This window comes from Pelophylax lessonae, assembly GCF_965119305.1.
Source record: "Pelophylax lessonae genome assembly, chromosome: 11".
Lineage (NCBI taxonomy): Eukaryota > Metazoa > Chordata > Amphibia > Anura > Ranidae > Pelophylax > Pelophylax lessonae.
The window spans coordinates 134,002,762-134,022,512 of NC_138778.1; the positions used below are offsets into that span (position 1 = coordinate 134,002,762).

The window sequence follows — 19,751 nt, forward strand, 5'->3', positions numbered from 1 at the left end:
TCTTAGATTGGCCAGCTCCTATGGACAGAAAGGGGGTTCAACGCTTCATCGGGTTTGCCAACTTCTACCGGAAGTTTATTAGGGGGTTCTCTGCTATTATCACCCCCATTACCGAACTAACTAAGCAAGGAACCCGATTCCTCTGGTCTCCCAAAGCGCAATCTGCTTTTGAAGCCCTCAAGAAGCTGTTCACGTCAGCACCCATCTTGAAGCACCCTGACCCTGCCTTACCGTTTGTTCTTGAAGTTGACGCCTCGGAAGTTGCAGTGGGGGCTGTGCTGTCTCAACGGCAAGGAGCTAAAGCCCTACTCTACCCGGTTGCTTTCTTTTCCCGCAAATTATCAATAGCGGAAAGAAATTATGATGTGGGAGACCGCAAGCTTTTGGCCATCAAGGCCGTATTGGAAGAATCTTGTCTATACAGACCACAAGAATCTAGAATATCTGAGAACGGCTAAGAGATTAAAACCTCGGCAGGCAAGGTGGGCACTTTTTTTCTCTAGATTCTCATTCCATATAACGTACATGCCAGGGTCGAAGAATACAAAACCAGATGCACTTTCACGTATGTTCAACGACCCTGAAAGGTCCACACTCCCAGACACCATCCTTCCCTCAGGAAACTTTCTTATATTACAGGAGAATCTCCTATCCTGACTCAAACAGGCTTCTGCTGAGATTGCTTCGTCTTCTGAAACCAGCTTACAGGCACAGGATGGCTTACTATGGCATGAAGGTAAAATTGTTGTACCTAAGGACTTAAGACTGAAGGTGTTAGAGCTCTGTCATGACCACAATCTGGCCGGACACTTCGGTGCCCTGAAGATGGCCGAACTGGTACAACGCACGTTCTGGTGGCCTCAGGTGGTAGGCGACTGTAAGAGCTATGTGGAGTCTTGTACTACTTGCTCCCGAAGCAAGAACAGCAGGGTAAAGGCCTGGGGTTTACTAAAGCCATTGCCTGTTCCAGAGAGACCCTGGAAAATGATCTCAATGGACTTCATTGTGGAACTCCCCCCGGCAGAGGGTTTTTCTACCATCTTCGTGGTGGTGGACAGACTGTCCAAAATGGCCCATTTTTTTGCCCATGAAAGGTACACCTTCGGCTGTGGAAACTGCAAAAATTTTCATCAAAGAAATTGTAAGGCTCCATGGTGTTCCAGCAAACATCGTGTCCGACCGGGGTGTACAGTTCACATCCAGGTTCTGGAAAGCTCTGTGTGGTTCTCTAGAGATTGAATTGGCTTTCTCCTCCGCATACCACCCTCAGACGAACGGACAAACAGAAAGAACCAATCAGACCCTGGAGCAGTACCTTCGTTGCTTCTCTTCCTTCTCCCAAGATGACTGGGTCTCTTTACTCCCCATTGCCGAGTTTGCTTACAATAACTCTTTCCATTCTGCCATCAAACAAACTCAGTTTTTTGCTAATTACGGCTTTCACCCGTCCTTCCTGCCTAGTATTATACCTGAATGCTCAATCCCTGCAGTCTCTGAAACAATTAATTTCTTCTCTGAAAACAACAAACTTTTACAAGAGACTATGGCCAAGACACAGGAGTATAATAAAAAGATCTTTGACAGGAAGAAGCGAGGAGAACTAATTCTGGAACCTGGCAACCAGGTATGGTTGTCTACAGTGAACTTGAAAATGGCTTGCCCCTCAAAAAAATTGGGCCCTAAGTTTTTGGGTCCCTTTCCTGTTAAGAGGAAGATCAATGATGTAGCCTATGAGCTAGAATTACCCGATTCACTTAAAGTTCACCCCCTCTTCCATGTGACTCTGTTGAAACCTGTGGTTCCGAATCCTTTTCCTGAACGAAATACTGGTCCACCAGAGCCTGTAATAGTCAATGGAGAGGAGGAATTTGAGGTGGAAACAATCTTAGATTGTAGAAAGAGGTACAATCAGGTTCAGTACCTAATTAAATGGAAGGGGTATGGACCGGAAGATAACTCTTGGGAGCCTGAAAGCAATATTCATGCTAAGGAACTAATGCAATCCTTCAAGAGATCCCATGCCGAGAAGTTGGCTCAATTGGGCATCCGGAGGCTGCCCTTTAGGAGGGGGCAATGTCATGGGTCTGCAACCTAAGGGGTTAACTTAGTGCAGAGTCTGCAGACTAATTGCAGTGATTGGCAACAGGCTGCTCTATTTAAACTCCTCAGAAGCATTATGTCTTTGCTGTCTGATAAGCAGCTTCCTGTGATCCCTGCTCCTGTTTACCTGCTTCTGTGATTGATCTCCTGTTTGACCCGGCTTGACTTTGGACTTCCCTTGCTTTCCGCCTGCACCTGACCTCGGCTCCCTGCTGACCTTGAACCTGCATGCTCCTTTGGATTCCACGCCGACCGCCTGTTGTTGACCTGGCCTGTGAACTGATTCGTTTGCCTGTGAGCCCCCAGAGTGAGTGTGGACTCGGGTGTTCCGCCCTTCTGCCTGCCTGCTGTTGGGATCCTCCTACCTGCTGGTTGTCTCCCTTTAAAGCATCTGGGACCTTGGAGCTGTCCGTCCAACAGCTGACCCGCCAGGCCCTCATACCATTCTGCTCTCCCGTGCCACCTGTCTGCTCTACCAGGGGCCGCGAGTCAGATACGTAAGGGAGGCTTTCCTCTGCACTATCGGGCTCATCAGTCAGGTACGTGAGAAGTTGACAGGGGCAGTGCATGCTATAAATTCTGCAGGGTGCCCAAACTTTTGCAGACACCATTTTTTTGTTTTCTGTAATTTTGAAAGTGTCAATGATGGAAATAAAATCTAACTTTCTCTTACGTCCTCCGACAGTCGCCGCCTCTTCATATTCGTCACAATGGGGGTATTAGACTTTGCTCCGAAGGAGTAGCTAGGCAACAGAATATGTTAACATTAAAGCTTTTAACATATCCCACCCTCAAGGGGTGGTCCCCTCAGTCAATACCCTCCTACTTCCTACAACCATATCTCAGTTTCAATGTCTAGCTTGTCAGGAGTAGCTGGTTCTCTCTGTGCTGGGGCTTTGTGCCCCAGCCTCTTTCTTCTTTTTTGATTTTTTTGTTTGAGTTTTTTCTCTATCTTTACCTAGCTGTTCTTTTTGTCAGCATTAGTTAGTTCTTCTGACGAAGAGGATTATGCGGGCTGGGTCTCGGGCTGATCCCCCTGGTCGCAGGTCGTGGGTCAGTGGCTTCCCAGCCTGCCATCGAGCGTTCAGCCAGGTAACGCTCCTGGCACAGTGAACGACCCATCCCTGTTCGGTGCAGGGATGATTGGTGAGGTGGCTACCTCACTGGACGCTGTGCGGTTTCTTAACCCCCATTTTGTGCGTCTTGTATGCGACTCTCCCTGCCTCATGTGCAGCGGCTTGTTCGTCTGTGCGGGTCCCCCACGCCATTGAGAGGTAAGTGTATCTATGTGGGGACCTGTCTGTCTGGGGGGGTGTCAGTCTGGGACTGTGTAACCTGCCTCTGTTCTCACTGTTTGTCTCCCTATCATTCTGCTGCATGCTGCGGGCTGCAAGGGGGGGGAGAGCTGTGTGACACTGTCTGTGTCAGCCTTGTCAGTGTCAGAAGCTGTGTGCTGTGGGGCATGTTTTGTGGCATGTTTGGGCACTATACAGCGATCGCTGCGGCGATCTACCATGCTTTTTATGTGGATGGTGTTATGTGCATTACTGTACTGAGGAGCGGCGGTTTCGGCGCCAAACGGCGCCATTTTGCCTACACTCGCTCCGGCCGCATGTTCTACATGCATGGCGGCCATTTTCTTGTAGCCTCCCATAGGCTTTAATAGAGCGCCCTGGTCTCATCACTTCCTCTTCTCCTGGGTACACCGATCGAGGCAGCAGCAGCGGCGAGGGTCTCCTCAGGTTCTATCCTTCTGTTCTTGCTATATCCATTGCCTGTGTCAGTTTATTGTCCCTGTGGGGGTCTCATTGTGCTTGTGTGTGGTGCGGTGGGCTGCGCTCGCCGCGCTTGTTAAAGGGGCAGTTAACCCTTTATTCTCCGGCATATCATATTGGGGCAATGGATTCTCAGGAGGGCAAATTTCCTGCCACCTTGGTGGAAAGCCAGGGGACCGCTGTTTCCCCCCCAGGGGGGGATTTGGCCACTATTGTGGCTGGCCTTGCTGCTCAGGTGCAGATGCTGGTGGCTGCTCAATCTACTAAAAGACCCAGAGTTTCTATTTCCTCTGATTCTGAGGGTGAAGGTGATGGGGCTGTTATGGCGGGGGTCTCCTTATCGGGGTCCCGCTCCTCCCTGGATCTAGTGGGGTCCGAGGTGGAGGCTGAAGTTGAAGGGGTGGATAATTCTCCCCCTGGCTCGCCGGAAGAGCTTGCAATCATGGATGAATTGATTGCTTCCATAAAACAAACGCTGCGTTTGCAGGATGAAGTGTGTCCTCCCGCTGCCTTGGCGGCTTATGGGACACAGAGAAAACGCAGGACGCCGCAGGTTTTTCCCTGCAATGATGATTTTCAGCGCGCTGTTAAGGAACAATGGCGCAATTTACGCAAACCTTTTGCTGTGCCAAGTAGGTTCAAGCTGCGTTATCCTTTTTCGCCTTCCACTGATGAACGGTGGTGTGTCCCACCCCCGGTGGATCACGCAATTGCGGTTTTGAACAAATCCACTGCGATTCCTGCAGAGGATTCCCCGGTGTTCCGTGATGCCACGGATAGAAGACTGGAGTCTCTGGCCCGTCATACTTATTCTGTTACGGGTTCTATGCTTAAGGCTCTGTTTGCCTCTCATGGCGGCCCAGGCTGTCGCAAGTTGGACGCAGATGCTTAGGCGCGTCCTAGTGGCCGATTCGGCCTCGCCGGCGACCCTGGATATGGTGGATCAGATCCACCAGGGTGTCATGTATCTGTGTGATGCGGACTTGGACTTAGTCCCGTTGGCTGCACGTGTGCACAGCGTGGCGGTGTTGTCTCGCCGCCTGGTTTGGTTGAAGTGTTGGTCGGTGGACCAATCTTCACGTAAGACCTTAGCCAATCTGCCTTATGATGGGTCTCGCCTTTTTGGGGAGTCCTTGGATGTGTTGATTAAGGGGATCACCGGAGGTAAGAGCACTCTCTTGCCCCATTTCCCCAAGGCTAAGGGGGCTTCTGGGAAGAAGCATGCTAATTTTCGGCCCCCTCAGGGGTCCTTTCGTGCCTTTCGGTCGCACTACAAGGGCAAACCGTTCAAAGGACAAGGCTCTCAAAAGAAGCCCTGGTCTGGTAAACAGAGGTCCGGTCAGTCCGGACCCGCTGCCCATAACAGTGCGGCCTGAAGGGGCGCCCTCACCCAGTTTTGGGGTGGGGGGACGCTTGCTCGGTTTTCTTCAACCCTGGTTGGCCCGCGTGCGGGACAGGTGGGTTCAGGAGATCGTTCGATCTGGTTACAAGATCGAGTTTCTCTCTCGGCCGGAGAGCAGATTTTTTCCCTCAAATCTTCAACTGTCTCCAGAGCGTTTACGGGACCTGCACCTGGCGGTGCGAGACCTGAGGGCTCAGGGAGTGGTGGTTCCGGTGCCTCATCGGGACAGATTTCGGGGGTTTTATCCCAATCTGTTCACCGTGCCCAGGAAGGAGGGCAAGGTTCGTCCAATTCTGGACTTGAAGGCTCTAAACCGCTCTGTGCGGGTTCGCAAGTTCCGCATGGAATCCCTGCGGTCGGTGGTGGCTGCCCTGGTTCCAGGGGAATTCATAGCCTCCATCGATTTGAAGGATGCGTATCTTCACATCCCCATTTTTGAGGGTCACCAGAGGTACCTTCGATTCGCCATTGCGGAGGATCACTACCAGTTTGTGGCGTTACCTTTTGGTCTCGCCTCGGCTCCGCGGGTTTTCACCAAGGTGCTTGCACCGGTTCTGGCATTATTGAGAGCCCAGGGCATCTCTGTCCTGGGGTATCTGGACGACATTCTGGTTCGGTCTGCGACCAGCCAGGGTCTGGAGAAGGACCTGTCTGTCACGATGCAAACTCTGCAGGAGTTTGGTTGGACGATAAATTTTCCAAAGTCGACACTGAGTCCGTCGGTTCGTCTTCCCTACCTGGAAATGATCCTGGACTCAGTTCAGGCGAAGGTCTTCCTGCCGGGAGACAAACTCAGAACTCTTCAGGAGGAAGTCAGGTCCCTCAGGGACGTTCCACACTCGTCTCTGCGGACGTGCATGAGATGTCTGGGATTGATGGTCTCGGCCTTCGAGGCGATTCCCTTCGCCCAGTTTCACACGCGGGATCTCCAAGCGGAGATCCTGTCCAGGTGGGACGGGCGACCTCAATCTCTGGATCTTCAAATATCGTTGGGCCATCGCACCAGAAGAGACCTTCTGTGGTGGCTCCAGTCCCCGATGGTGTCGGGGGGCAAGTCTTTTCGTCCTATCTCGTGGACGGTAATCACCACGGATGCCAGCCTGTCGGGCTGGGGTGGTGTTCTGGGCGTTCTGTCCGCCCAGGGAACTTGGTCGGAGGAGGAGTCCTCCCTTCCGATCAACATTCTGGAATTGCGTGCGATAAATCTCTGTCTTCATCGTTGGACGGACCGGCTGCAGGGCTGCCCGGTTCGGGTGCAGACGGACAATGCCACGGCGGTGGCCTACATCAACCACCAAGGGGGCACCAGGAGTGCCCGAGCGGCTCGGGAAGTGGCCGACATTCTGTCCTGGGCCGAGACTCATGTCCCGGCGATAACGGCGGTTCACATTCCGGGGGTGGAGAACTGGCAGGCGGACTATCTGAGTCGCCAGACCCTAGATCAGGGGGAATGGTCTCTCCACCCGGCTGTCTTCCAGATGTTGTGCGCGAAGTGGGGTCTTCCAGATGTGGACCTGTTCGCGTCTCGTCTCAACAACAAGGTGGGAAGGTTCGTGGCAAGGGCGCGCGACCCTCGGGCAGACGCGTCGGACGCGTTAGTGGCCCCGTGGCATCAGTACAAGCTGATGTACGCGTTTCCACCAATTCAGTTGCTGTCCAGGTTCCTTCGCAGGTTACACTCGGAACGCAGCACGGTGATTCTTGTGGCGCCGGATTGGTCACGCCGGTCCTGGTACGCAGACCTCGTGAATCTGGCGGTCGACGCCCCGTGGCGTCTGCCTCTTCGAGACGATCTCCTGTCTCAAGGGCCGATATACCATCCTGCTTTACAGTCGCTGGCTTTGACGGCCTGGCTGTTGAGACCGAGGTCCTGAAGGAGAGGGGTCTCTCCCCTGAGGTCGTTCATACCTTGATCAACGCGAGGAAGTCTTCCTCGGGGAAGGTTTATTACCGTACTTGGAAGGCCTATTTTGCCTGGTGTGAGTCCAGGGGGTTTTCACCCCGCACGTACTCGGTTTCCCGAGTGTTGTCCTTCCTTCAAACAGGTGTCGATCAGCGTTTGGCGCTGGCTACGATTAAGGGTCAGGTGTCTGCGCTGGCCATTCTTTTTCAACGTCCCGTGGGTTCCAACTCCTTGGTTGGCACTTTTGTTCAGGGTGTGCGGCATCTGGTTCCTCCTAGGAGGGATCCTCTGCCCCCTTGGGACTTGAATCTCGTTCTATCTGTGTTACAACGTGCTCCTTTTGAACAGATCAGGGAGATCTCGTTGTCTATGTTGTCCAAAAAGGTCGCCTTTTTGGTTGCGGTCACTTCGGCTCGCAGAGTGTCGGAGCTGGCGGCTTTGTCCTGCAAGTCTCCGTATCTGGTTATTCACTTGGATAAGGTGGTCTTGCGACCTAATCCTTCTTTTCTTCCGAAGCGAGTTTCGGAATTCCATCTAAATGAGGATATTGTCTTGCCTTCGCTGTGCGCGAAGCCTAAACATCCGAAAGAGGTGAGACTACATTCTTTGGATGTTGTTCGGGCGATAAGGGTTTACCTTAAATCGACTGAGTCTTTTCGAAAGACGGATTCCTTGTTTGTTCTTCCTGAGGGTCCTCGGAAGGGCATGGTGGCGTCGGCCTCTACCATCGCCAAATGGATCAGGCAGACCATTGAACAGGCATATGCTTTGCAGGGGAAGGTTCCCCCTGTGCCTGTGAAGGCGCACTCTACTAGATCTCTGAGTACGTCTTGGGCCTGTCGTCATGGGGCTTCTGTAGCCCAGGTGTGTAAGGCGGCGACCTGGTCGACCGTGCACACTTTCACAAAATTCTACAAGGTAGATGTTCAGGCATCGGCGGATGCTTCCTTTGGTCGCAAGGTTCTTAGTGCGGCAGTTCCCTAGGGTCCCTTGTTGGGACCTCTGGCTGTTGGGGTAGGTTTTTATCCCCTGGTTCTTTGTTTTTTTCCTGGGTTGTTGCTCCTGTTGAGCAATTTTTTTCCTGTTGCCCAGCTGGTTTCCTTCCTTTAAGGTTCCTTTCTTTGATGCGGAGACTGCGTTGCCTTACGGCGCGGATGCGTTTCCCACCCCTCATGTTTGCACTGCTTTGGGACGTCCCCATTGTGACGAATATGAAGAGGCGGCGACTGTCGGAGGACGTAAGAGAAAACTGAATTTTTGTAAAATCTTACCTGTAAAATTCCTTTCTCTGAGTCCTCCGACAGTCGCCGCCCCCGCCCCTCTTTTGGGGTTTGGTTGTATACTCTACTGCTATTCCACTGAAACTGAGATATGGTTGCAGGAAGTAGGAGGGTATTGACTGAGGGGACCACCCCTTGAGGGTGGGATATGTTAAAAGCTTTAATGTTAACATATTCTGTTGCCTAGCTACTCCTTCGGAGCAAAGTCTAATACCCCCATTGTGACGAATATGAAGAGGCGGCGACTGTCGGAGGACTCAGAGAAAGGAATTTTACAGGTAAGATTTTACAAAAATTCCGTTTTTGTTGACATATTACAAGAATGTCCAATCTGTATTTTGATGCCTTTTGGAAATTTTTCCATCTTTCCTTGGCTTCTTTATGCACATTAATACAAATTTTTACCTGGGGTGCCCAAACTTTCGATCACCACTGTAACCATGATACTGTTATAATATATTTATGGTTTTTGCTGGATTTGTGACTGGTGGAGTTTAGCTTTTGCACTGACCAGTATTTCCTATTGCTAGGCCACAGATTGCTGTCAGACTCTTGGCTCACAAAATCCAATCTCCACAAGAATGGGAAGCTCTGCAGGCACTCACAGTAAGTCCTGTGTCCTGCATTTTGTTGTGTCAGTCAAAAACAGTTAGTATGCACTGCATGGGGAAATAAAGTTTCACAGTTTGTGTTGATAACTGATAAAGTTGTAACATAAGGGTGTAAGTACATTGCAAGGATTTAGCTATAGAAAAATGTCATGTATAGAGGTTGACACTGAGGACCTTCTTCTGAAAATGCTAGTTGCTTGGCTATTACTCTGTTAGAAGCCATTATCTGCTTACTTGTTCCAGGTCACTGACTCAAAGAATAATACAGTTATCAGGCAACTATAATTTTCAGAAGGAAACATCAGTAATGGCAGCCTCTGTTTTCTTTCCTCATGACAGGTTTCCTTTAAAACAAAATATATATCACTTTCTTATACATTACTAATTCATGAAACAGTTGTCTGAATGCACATACCATTATGACCAGTGACAGGTAAAGTGAATAACATTGATTATCTCGTTACAATGGCACCTGGGTGAGATATATTAGGCAACAAGTGAACATGCTGTCCCTGAAGTTAATGTGTTGATAGCAGAAAAAATGGGTAAGTGTAAGGATTTGAGCAACTTTGACAAGGGCCAAATTGTAATAGCTAGACAGTTGGGTCAGAGCATCTCCAAAACTGCAGCTCTTGTGGAATGTTCCTGGTCTTCAATGGTCAGGACCTACCAAAAGTGGAAGGAAGGAAAACCGGCGACAGGGTCATTGGCAGTTAACCACTTGCCGCCGCACGACTATTTACTGCGGCAGTCAGCTGCTCCTGGGCAAAGCGACGTAGACTTACGCCGCTTGCCCAAGAGCCTGTAGGGGGCGAGCGCGCGCCGCCAGGGGGCGCGCTCCCGCCCCCGCTCGTTCCCTGCCTTCCCCGCGCGTGTGACTGGCGGCTCCGATGTCCGCCGGCCACTCGGGATCTTCCACAGGAGAGGGAGAAGGACGGACAGCTGATGTAAACACAGCCATCTGTCATTCTCCCTGATGTAAGCACAGAGGCTATGTGATCCTGCTACAGTGCCTTGCGAAAGTGATTCGGCCCCCTTGAACTTTTCGACCTTTTGCCACATTTTAGGCTTCAAACATAAAGATATAAAACTGTAATTTTTTTGTGAAGAATCATCAAGTGGGACACAATCATGAAGTGGAACGAAATTTATTGGATATTTCAAACTTTGTTAACAAATAAAAAACCGAAAAATTGGGCGTGCAAAATTATTCAGCCCCTTTACTTTCAGTGCAGCAAACTCTCTCCAGAAGTTCAGTGAGGATCTCTGAATGATCCAATGTTGACCTAAATGACTAATGATGATAAATAGAATCCACCTGTGTGTAATCAAGTCTCCGTATAAATGCACCTGCACTGTGATAGTTTCAGAGGTCCGTTTAAAGCGCAGAGAGCATCATGAAGAACAAGGAACACACCAGGCAGGTCCGAGATACTATTGTGGAGAAGTTTAAAGTCGGATTTGGATACAAAAAGATTTCCCAAGCTTTAAACATCCCAAGGAGCACTGTGCAAGCGATAATATTGAAATGGAAGGAGTATCAGACCACTGCAAATCTAAGAAGACCTGGCCGTCCCTCTAAACTTTCAGCTCATACAAGGAGAAGACTGATCAGAGATGCAGCCAAGAGGCCCATGAGCACTCTGGATGAACTGCAGAGATCTACAGCTGAGGTGGGAGACTCTGTCCATAGGACAACAATCAGTCGCATACTGCACAAATCTGGCCCTTATGGAAGAGTGGCAAGAAGAAAGCCATTTCTTAAAGATATCCATAAAAAGTTTTGTGTAAAGTTTGCCACAAGCCACCTGGGAGACACACCAAACATGTGGAAGAAGGTGATCTGGTCAGATGAAACCAAAATCAAACTTTTTGGCAACAATGCAAAATATTATATTTGGCGTAAAAGCAACACAGCTCATCACCCTGAACACACCATCCCCACTGTCAAACATGGTGGTGGCAGCATCATGGTTTGGGCCTGCTTTATTCAGCAGGGACAGGGAAGATGGTAAAAATTTATGGGAAGATGGATGGAGCCAAATACAGGACCATTCTGGAAGAAAACCTGATGTCTGCAAAGTCTGCAAAAGACCTGAGACTGGGACGGAGATCTGTCTTCCAACAAGACAATGATCCAAAACATAAAGCAAAATCTACAATGGAATGGTTCACAAATAAACATATCCAGGTGTTAGAATGGCCAAGTCAAAGTCCAGACCTGAATCCAATCGAGAATCTGTGGAAAGAACTGAAAACTGCTGTTCACAAACGCTCTCCATCCAACCTCACTGAGCTCGAGCTGTTTTACAAGGAGAAATGGGCAAAAATTTCAGTCTCTCGATGTGCAAAACTGATAGAGACATACCCCAAGCGACTTACAGCTGTAATCGCAGCAAAAGGTGGCGCTACAAAGTATTAACTTAAGGGGGCTGAATAATTTTGCACGCCCAATTTTTCAGTTTTTTATTTGTTAAAAAAGTTTGAAATATCCAATAAATTTCATCCCACTTCATGATTGTGTCCCACTTGTTGATTCTTCACAAAAAATTACAGTTTTATATCTTTATGTTTGAAGCCTGAAATGTGGCAAAAGGTTGAAAAGTTCAAGGGGGCCGAATACTTTGCAATGCACTGTGTGTATGTATATATATATATATATATATATATATATATATATATATATATGTGTGTATATATTGTATATATTATAATATGTTCATACATATAGTGTGTGATGGGTTCACATATGGCGCTTTTCCACTGCATAGAACCGTACCGGCTCGGCACGCTTTTGTGCTTTTCCACTGCGGTACCGCATGGTATAGGGTCGGAACGGTTCGGTACGGTACGGTATAGGTTTGCTTTTCCACTGCATGGAACCGAACGGTACGGTACGGTACGGCTCTGAAAAAACAGTACCTACTCGATTGTGGTTCCAACAGGTACCAAACTGGTACCATATCCCACAATCCTTTGCATGCAGTCACTACTAGCCACTGATTGGTCAGAGAATCACACCCACCCCGTTGTTATCCCACCCACTTAACTTTAGTACTACTTTAGTGGAAAAGCAAACCTATACCGTACCGTACCGAACCGTTCCGACACTATACCATGCGGTACCGCAGTGGAAAAGCAAACCGGGCCAAGCAGGGCCGAGTAGAGCCGAGCCGGTACTTGCAGTGGAAAAGTGCCAATACTCAGGCATATGGGACAGACCAGTGACAGTTCTATTTAACACATCAAAAAGTAAGTAAGGTAAGGCCACATTGGTATTTGGGAATAGATATTTATCTAATTAGGCATTTTAAAGGGGACTTGTTGACCAGAACAGAGACTGACCAAACCAGGTTGACCTTTACATATCAAAGGGGCAGATAGTATCCCTGTGCTTTGTTAATTTTAATAAAAGACCACCTCAGCCTTTGAAGAGCCAACCTAATTAGTAGTCAAAGACTGCAAATTAGGAATTTTCCTGAAGGGTTTTATGACTGCAGTTGTCCATAGCCAAATGGGCATTATCCACCCAGAAAGACAAAAGCAGATCAAAGGCCTAATAAAACTGGCCAATCAAATTGCTTATCCTGGTCCCCAATGAGGAAAAAAGATATATTAGAAATGGGTTGTTTTGGCTAAGTTATGACAGGAGAAGCTGGGTTCTCTGAAGGTGAAAGAAATGTCCTGTCATCCATCTTGTATGTACCTCTGTTGACTTTTGTGAAGTCTCAATAAATGCATCTCTCTGGGAGAACTGGGTCGTTGCAAGAATAACTTGCATTCTAGTAATAATTAATTAATACTACCACTACTATTACAGTGGGTACGGAAAGTATTCAGACCCCCTTAAATTTTTCACTCTTTGTTATATTGCAGCCATTTGCTAAAATCATTTAAGTTCATTCTTCTTCCTCATGAATGTACACATAGCACCCCATACTGACAGAAAAACACAGAATTGTTGACATTGTTGCAGATTTATTAAAAAAGAAAAACTGAAATATCACATGGTCCTAAGTATTCAGACCCTTTGCTCAGTATTTAGTAAAAGCCCCCTTTTGATCTAATACAGCCAGGAGTCTTTTTGGGAAAGATGCAACAAGTCTTTCACACCTGGATTTGGGGATCCTCTGCCATTCCTCCTTGCAGATCCTCTCCAGTTCTGTCAGGTTGGATGGTAAACGTTGGTGGACAGCCATTTTTAGGTCTCTCCAGAGATGCTCAATTGGGTTTAAATCAGGGCTCTGGCTGGGCCATTCAAAAACAGTCACGGAGTTGTTGTGAAGCCACTCCTTCGTTATTTTAGCTGTGTGCTTAGGGTCATTGTCTTGTTGGAAGGTAAACCTTCGTCCCAGTCTGAGGTCCAGAGCACTCTGGAGAAGGTTTTTGTCCAGGATATCCCTGTACTTGGCCGCATTCATCTTTCCCTCGATTGCAACCAGTCGTCCTGTCCCTGCAGCTGAAAAACACCCCCACAGCATGATGCTGCCACCACCATGCTTCACTGTTGGGACTGAATTGGACAGGTGATGAGCAGTGCCTGGTTTTCTCCACACATACCGTTAAGAATTAAGGCCAAAAAGTTCTATTTTGGTCTCATCAGACCAGAGAATCCTATTTCTCACCATCTTGGAGTCCTTCAGGTGTTTTTTAGCAAACTCCATGCGGGCTTTCATGTGTCTTACACTGAGGAGAGGCTTCCGTCGGGCCACTCTGCCATAAAGCCCCGACTGGTGGAGGGCTGCAGTGATGGTTGACTTTCTACAACTTTCTCCCATCTCCTGACTGCATCTCTGGAGCTCAGCCACAGTGATCTTTGGGTTGTTCTTTACCTCTCTCACCAAGGCTCTTCTCCCCGGATAGCTCAGTTTGGCCGGACGGCCAGCTCTAGGAAGGGTTCTGGTCGTCCCAAACGTCTTCCATTTGAGGATTATGGAGGCCACTGTGCTCTTAGGAACCTTAAGTGCAGCAGAAATCTTTTTGTAACCTTGGCCAGATCTGTGCCTTGCCACAATTCTGTCTCTGAGCTCTTCAGGCAGTTCCTTTGACCTCATGATTCTCATTTGCTCTGACATGCATTGTGATCTGGAAGGTCTTATATAGACAGGTGTGTGGCTTTCCTAATCAAGTCCAATCAGTATAATCAAACACAGCTGGACTCAAATGAAGGTGTAGAACCATCTCAAGGATGATCAGAAGAAATGGAAAGCACCTGAGTTAAATATATGAGTGTCACAGCAAAGGGTCTGAATACTTAGGACCATGTGATATTTCAGTTTTTCTTTTTTAATAAATCTGCAACAATGTCAACAATTCTGTGTTTTTCTGTCAGTATGGGGTGCTATGTGTACATTCATGAGGAAGAAGAATGAACTTAAAGAGGAAGTAAACCCTCCTCTACAACTTGTACCTATAGGCAAGCCTATGATAAGGCTTACCTATAGGTACTGTAAATATCTCCTAAACATGTACCGTTTAGGAGATATTTACCTTACATGTCGCCAGTGACGTCACTGGCGCATGCGCTCTGAAGGAACGGCCGATCGTGCCGTTCCTTCAGAGCCCCGTGCCGTGACTGTCGGCTCCCGCGCGCGTGCGCGGGAGTGACGTCACCGCGGCTCCGGCCAATCAGATGGCCGGATGCCGCGATCCCGGAAGACGGGCGACTAGAAATGTCGCCCGTCATAGAGGTGAGTGAGCGGCGCGGCGGGGGCTCGTTCTGAGGTAAGTATTGCATAATGAGCTAATATGCGATGCATACTAGCTCATTATGTCTTTCTTTTGCAGGGTTTAAAAAAAAAAAAAAAAAATCAAACGAGTTTACAACCTCTTTAAATGATTTTAGCAAATGGCTGCAATATAACAAAGAGTGAAAAATTTAAGGGGGTCTGAATACTTTCCGTACCCACTGTATATCACTACAACGCTAAGTATCAGTAGGTGAGGGATTGCTCTTACAAGAAAACTTGTCACTTTGCTCTGAATATGTCTGGGCAAAGTGTGGTACATAGATAGCACTAACAAAAAGTTTTAGGCAGACAGTGCCACAGAAGTTTTGCAGCTTGTGCAAATTTTCTACACATTAGCAGTGTGTTAGCCTATGTACAACATATGATAGTACACAGATATTTTACCAGAATGTTTATCTTAAGGTGCTGGAGGCATGTATGAAGAACTGTGGAAGAAGATTCCATGGTGAGGTTGGGAAATTTCGCTTCTTGAATGAGTTAATTAAAGTTGTGTCTCCAAAGGTGAGTTCAATAAAATGTAATCTGCCATGGCTTTGATATATACTGTATATACACTACTCAAAAAAATGAAAGGAACACTTTGAAAACACATCAGATCTCAATGGGGAAAAATATCATTCTGGATATCTATACTGATATGGACTGGGTAATGTGTTAGAAAGGAAAGGATGACACATTGTTTCATGAAGATAAAAATGATCAACCTACAGAGGGCTGAATTCAAAGACACCCAAAAACTTAAAGTGAAAAAATGATGCAGCAGGTTGATCCATCTTGCTGAAATGTCATTGCAGCAACTCAAAATCTTACTCGTTAGTTTGTATGGCCCCCCACATGCTTGTATGCATTGCTGACAACGACAGGGCTTGCTCCTAATGAGACGAGGGATTGGGGTCCTGTGGTATTTCCTCCCAGATCTGAGACCAGGGCATCACTGAGCTCCTGAACAGACTGAGGTGCAACCTGGCGGCGTCTGATGGACCGAAATATAATGTCCCAAAAGTGTTTTGGATTTAGGTCAGGCGAGCGTGAGGGCCATTCAATGGTATCAAGTCCTTTATCCTCCAGGAACTGGCTGCATACTTTCGCCACATGAGGCCGGGCATTGTCATGCACCAGCAGGAACCCAGGACCCAGTGCAGGATCTGACAATGGGTCCAAGGATTTCATCCTGATACCAAATGGCAGCCAAGGTGCCTTTGTCTAGCCTGTAGAGGTCTGTGCGTCCCTCCATGGATTTGCCTCTCTAGACCTTCACTGACCCTCTACCAAACCGGTCATGCTGAATGACGATACAGGCAGCATAACATTCTCCACAGCTTCTCAGACCCTTTTAGGTGTGTCACGTGCTCTCATCTGTGAAAAGCACAGTGCACCAGTGGCGGACCTGCCAATTCTGGTGCAAATGCCAATCGAGCTCCATGGTGCCGGGCAGTGAGCACAGGGCCCACTAGAGGATCTCAGGCCACCTTATGAAGTCTTTTTCTGATTGTTTGGTCAGAGACATTTATACCAGTGGCCTGCTGGAGGTCATTTGGTAGGGCTCTGGCATTGCTCATCCTGTTCCTCCTTGCACAAAGGAGCAGATACCGGTCCTACTGATGAGTTAAGGACCTTCTATGGCCCTGTCCAGCTCTCCTAGAGTAACTGCCTGTCTCCTGACATCTCCTCTATGCTCTTGAGACTTTGCTGGGAGACACAGCAAACCTTCTGGCAATGGCATGTTTTGATGTGCCGTCCTGGAGGACTGCCTGTGCAACCTCTATAGGGTCCAGGTATCTTCTCATGCTTCCAGTAAAGACACTGACCCTAGCCAAATGCAAAACTAGTGAAAAACAGTCAGAAAAGATGAGTAGGAAACAAAAAAAATTTAATTTGGAAGTTGTCTCATTGTTGCCCATCCAGTCCTGTTTTTAATTTTATTAACACCAAAGCAGCTGAAATTGATTAACAACCCCCCTCTGCTACTTAACTGACCAGATCAATATCTCAGGAGTTTAATTGACTTGATGTTATACTCCTTTACTTTTTGAGCAGTGTTTGTATATATATATATATATATATATATGCAGTATATATAGTGCCTTGCGAAAGTATTCGGCCCCCTTGAACTTTTCGACCTTTTGCCACATTTCAGGCTCCAAACATAAAGATATAAAACTGTAATTTTTTTTTGAAGAATCAACAACCAGTGGGACACAATCATGAAGTGGAACGAAATTTATTGGATATTTCAAACTTTGTTAACAAATAAAAAACTGCAAAATTGGGCGTGCAAAATTATTCAGCCCCCTTAAGTTAATACTTTGTAGCGCCACCTTTTGCTGCGATTACAGATGTAAGTTGCCTTGGGTATGTCTCTATCAGTTTTGCACATCGAGAGACTGAAATTTTTGCAAAACAGCTCAAGCTCAGTGAGGTTAGATGGATAGCATTTGTGAACAGCAGTTTTCAGTTCTTTCCACAGATTATCGATTGGAATCGGGTCTGGACTTTGACTTGGCTATTCTAACACCTGGATATGTTTATTTGTGAACCATTCCATTGTAGATTTTGCTTTATGTTTTGGATCATTGTCTTGTTGGAAGACAAATCTCCGTCCCAGTCTCAGGTCTTTTGCAGACTCCATCAGGTTTTCTTCCAGAATGGTCCTGTATTTGGCTCCATCCATCTTCCCATCAATTTTAACCATCTTCCCTGTCCCTGCTGAAGAAAAGCAGGCCCAAACCATGATGCTGCCACCACCATGTTTGACAGTGGGGATGGTGTGTTCAGGGTGATGAGCTGTGTTGCTTTAACGCCAAACATAACGTTTTGCATTGTTGCCAAAAAGTTCGATTTTGGTTTCATCTGACCAGAGCACCTTCTTCCACATGTTTGGTGTGTCTCCCAGGTGGCTTGTGGCAAACTTTAAACGACACTTTTTATGGATATCTTTAAGAAATGGCTTTCTTCTTGCCACTCTTCCATAAAGGCCAGATTTGTGCAGTATACGTCTGATTGTTGTCCTATGGACAGAGTCTCCCACCTCAGCTGTAGATCTCTGCAGTTCATCCAGAGTGATCATGGGCCTCTTGTCTGCATCTCTGATCAGTCTTCTCCTTGTATGAGCTGAAAGTTTAGAGGGACGGCCAGGTCTTCGTAGATTTGCAGTGGTCTGATACTCCTTCCATTTCAATATTATCGCTTGCACAGTGCTCCTTGGGATGTTTAAAGCTTGGGAAATCTTTTTGTATCCAAATCCGGCTTTAAACTTCTCCACAACAGTATCTCGGACCTGCCTGGTGTGTTCCTTGTTCTTCAGGATGCTCTCTGCGCTTTAAACGGACCTCTGAGACTATCACAGTGCAGGTGCATTTATACGGAGACTTGATTACACACAGGTGGATTCTATTGAAAGTAAAGGGGCTGAATAATTTTGCACGCCCAATTTTTCAGTTTTTTATTTGTTAACAAAGTTTGAAATATCCAATAAATTTCGTTCCACTTCATGATTGTGTCCCACTTGTTGATTCTTCACAAAAAATTAGTTTTATATCTTTGTTTGAAGCCTGAAATGTGGGAAAAGGTTGAAAAGTTCAAGGGGGCCGAATACTTTCGCAAGGCACTGTATATATATATATATATATATATATATATATATATATGATCACTGGATTTCATTGTTTTATTAAAAGCCCTATATTTTATAATACTATCATTGTATGACAATTACAGTAATAAACACAGTCACACTGCCATCTACAGATTTGCAGTGACCTCTGCAAGCTAACACCATTATTTTCTATGTGAAGCCTTAAAGGATGAGTTCACTTTTTAGAAAAAATGATAAATGCACATTTTTTTGCAGATAAAGCATTTTCTGGAGCCTGTAAAGCATTGCACTAGCCATCAGAAGATTGCTGGTACCATGCAGGTCTCCAGCAGATCTGTCAATGTATCTGCTTGCCTGTACATCCTGAACGGGTAAGCAGATACAAACAGCGCTGTGGTAGTTCGTTGAAAACCACAAGCTTACAGTCGCAAAGGCTGCTGGACCTTGTTGTTTCCATGCACAGAGCCCTGTCAATCAGTGGCGTAACCGGACGGGCAGAGCCCCGCTCAGCCACATTTTTTTAAAATTGTGACAGCTCGCAGGGGGAAATCGGGGAGGTGTGGGGGCCAATCTGCTTGTTACATGTTTAACGAAAGGTGAACATATGTTTAAGCTTAACCACTTCCGGACCGCCTGCCATAGTTTTACGTCAGTACTTTGGCGTTAAATACCAGTGTTATGGCAGCAGACAGTCCTCTTTCACATAACAGTGATCCCAGCGGCGGATTTGCCATGGGATCACTTTTATGGGCGGCGGGAAAGATGCCCCCCCTCCCGCCTCTTCCTGGTCGTTTTCCCCACTTACCGTAGCTGTCAGTAGCGGGGAAAATGATCCGGTCCTCTCATGTGCTGTGCACGAAATTGAGTGAGGGCAAGATGGTCCCCACTCGACTCTATGGCCTTAGAGGACTGGAGTGATGTCATACGCCGCTTCCTCCTACCGGCCTTAAAGGGCCCATTTTATTTCTTGCTGGGAAAAAAATGACTTTTTTTTTTTTTCGCTTTTAAGGGTAGATGTGAGATGTGAGGTCTTTTTGACCCCAGATCTTACATTTAAGAGGACCTGTTATGCTTATTTATATTACAAGGAATGTTTAAAGGGAACGTGTAAAAATAAAAGGTAAAATAAATAGGCAAAGAAAAAATTAAGTGCCCCATCCCTCCAAGCACAACAGAAGTGAACGCATACGCAAGTCACGTCCACATATGTAAACAGTGTTCAAACCACACATGTGAGGTATCGCCGCGATCGTTAGAGCGAGAGTAAAAAGTCTTGCCCTAGAATTCCTCTGTAACTCTAAACTAGTAACCTGTAGAAATATTTAAATCTTTGCC

At 47.1% G+C, this 19,751-nt stretch overlaps 1 protein-coding gene across 2 annotated transcripts in view; it reads left to right on the forward strand.

The window, feature by feature from the left end:
• Nucleotides 1-19,751, forward strand: part of GGA3 (golgi associated, gamma adaptin ear containing, ARF binding protein 3) — a 95,934-nt gene that overhangs the window by 22,744 nt on the left and 53,439 nt on the right. For both annotated transcript variants that reach the window (XM_082271915.1, XM_082271916.1), the window contains exons 3-4: nucleotides 8,991-9,066; nucleotides 15,224-15,322. In XM_082271915.1, coding sequence (XP_082128041.1) covers nucleotides 8,991-9,066; nucleotides 15,224-15,322 — 175 coding nt within the window. The remainder of the gene's footprint in view (nucleotides 1-8,990; nucleotides 9,067-15,223; nucleotides 15,323-19,751) is intronic.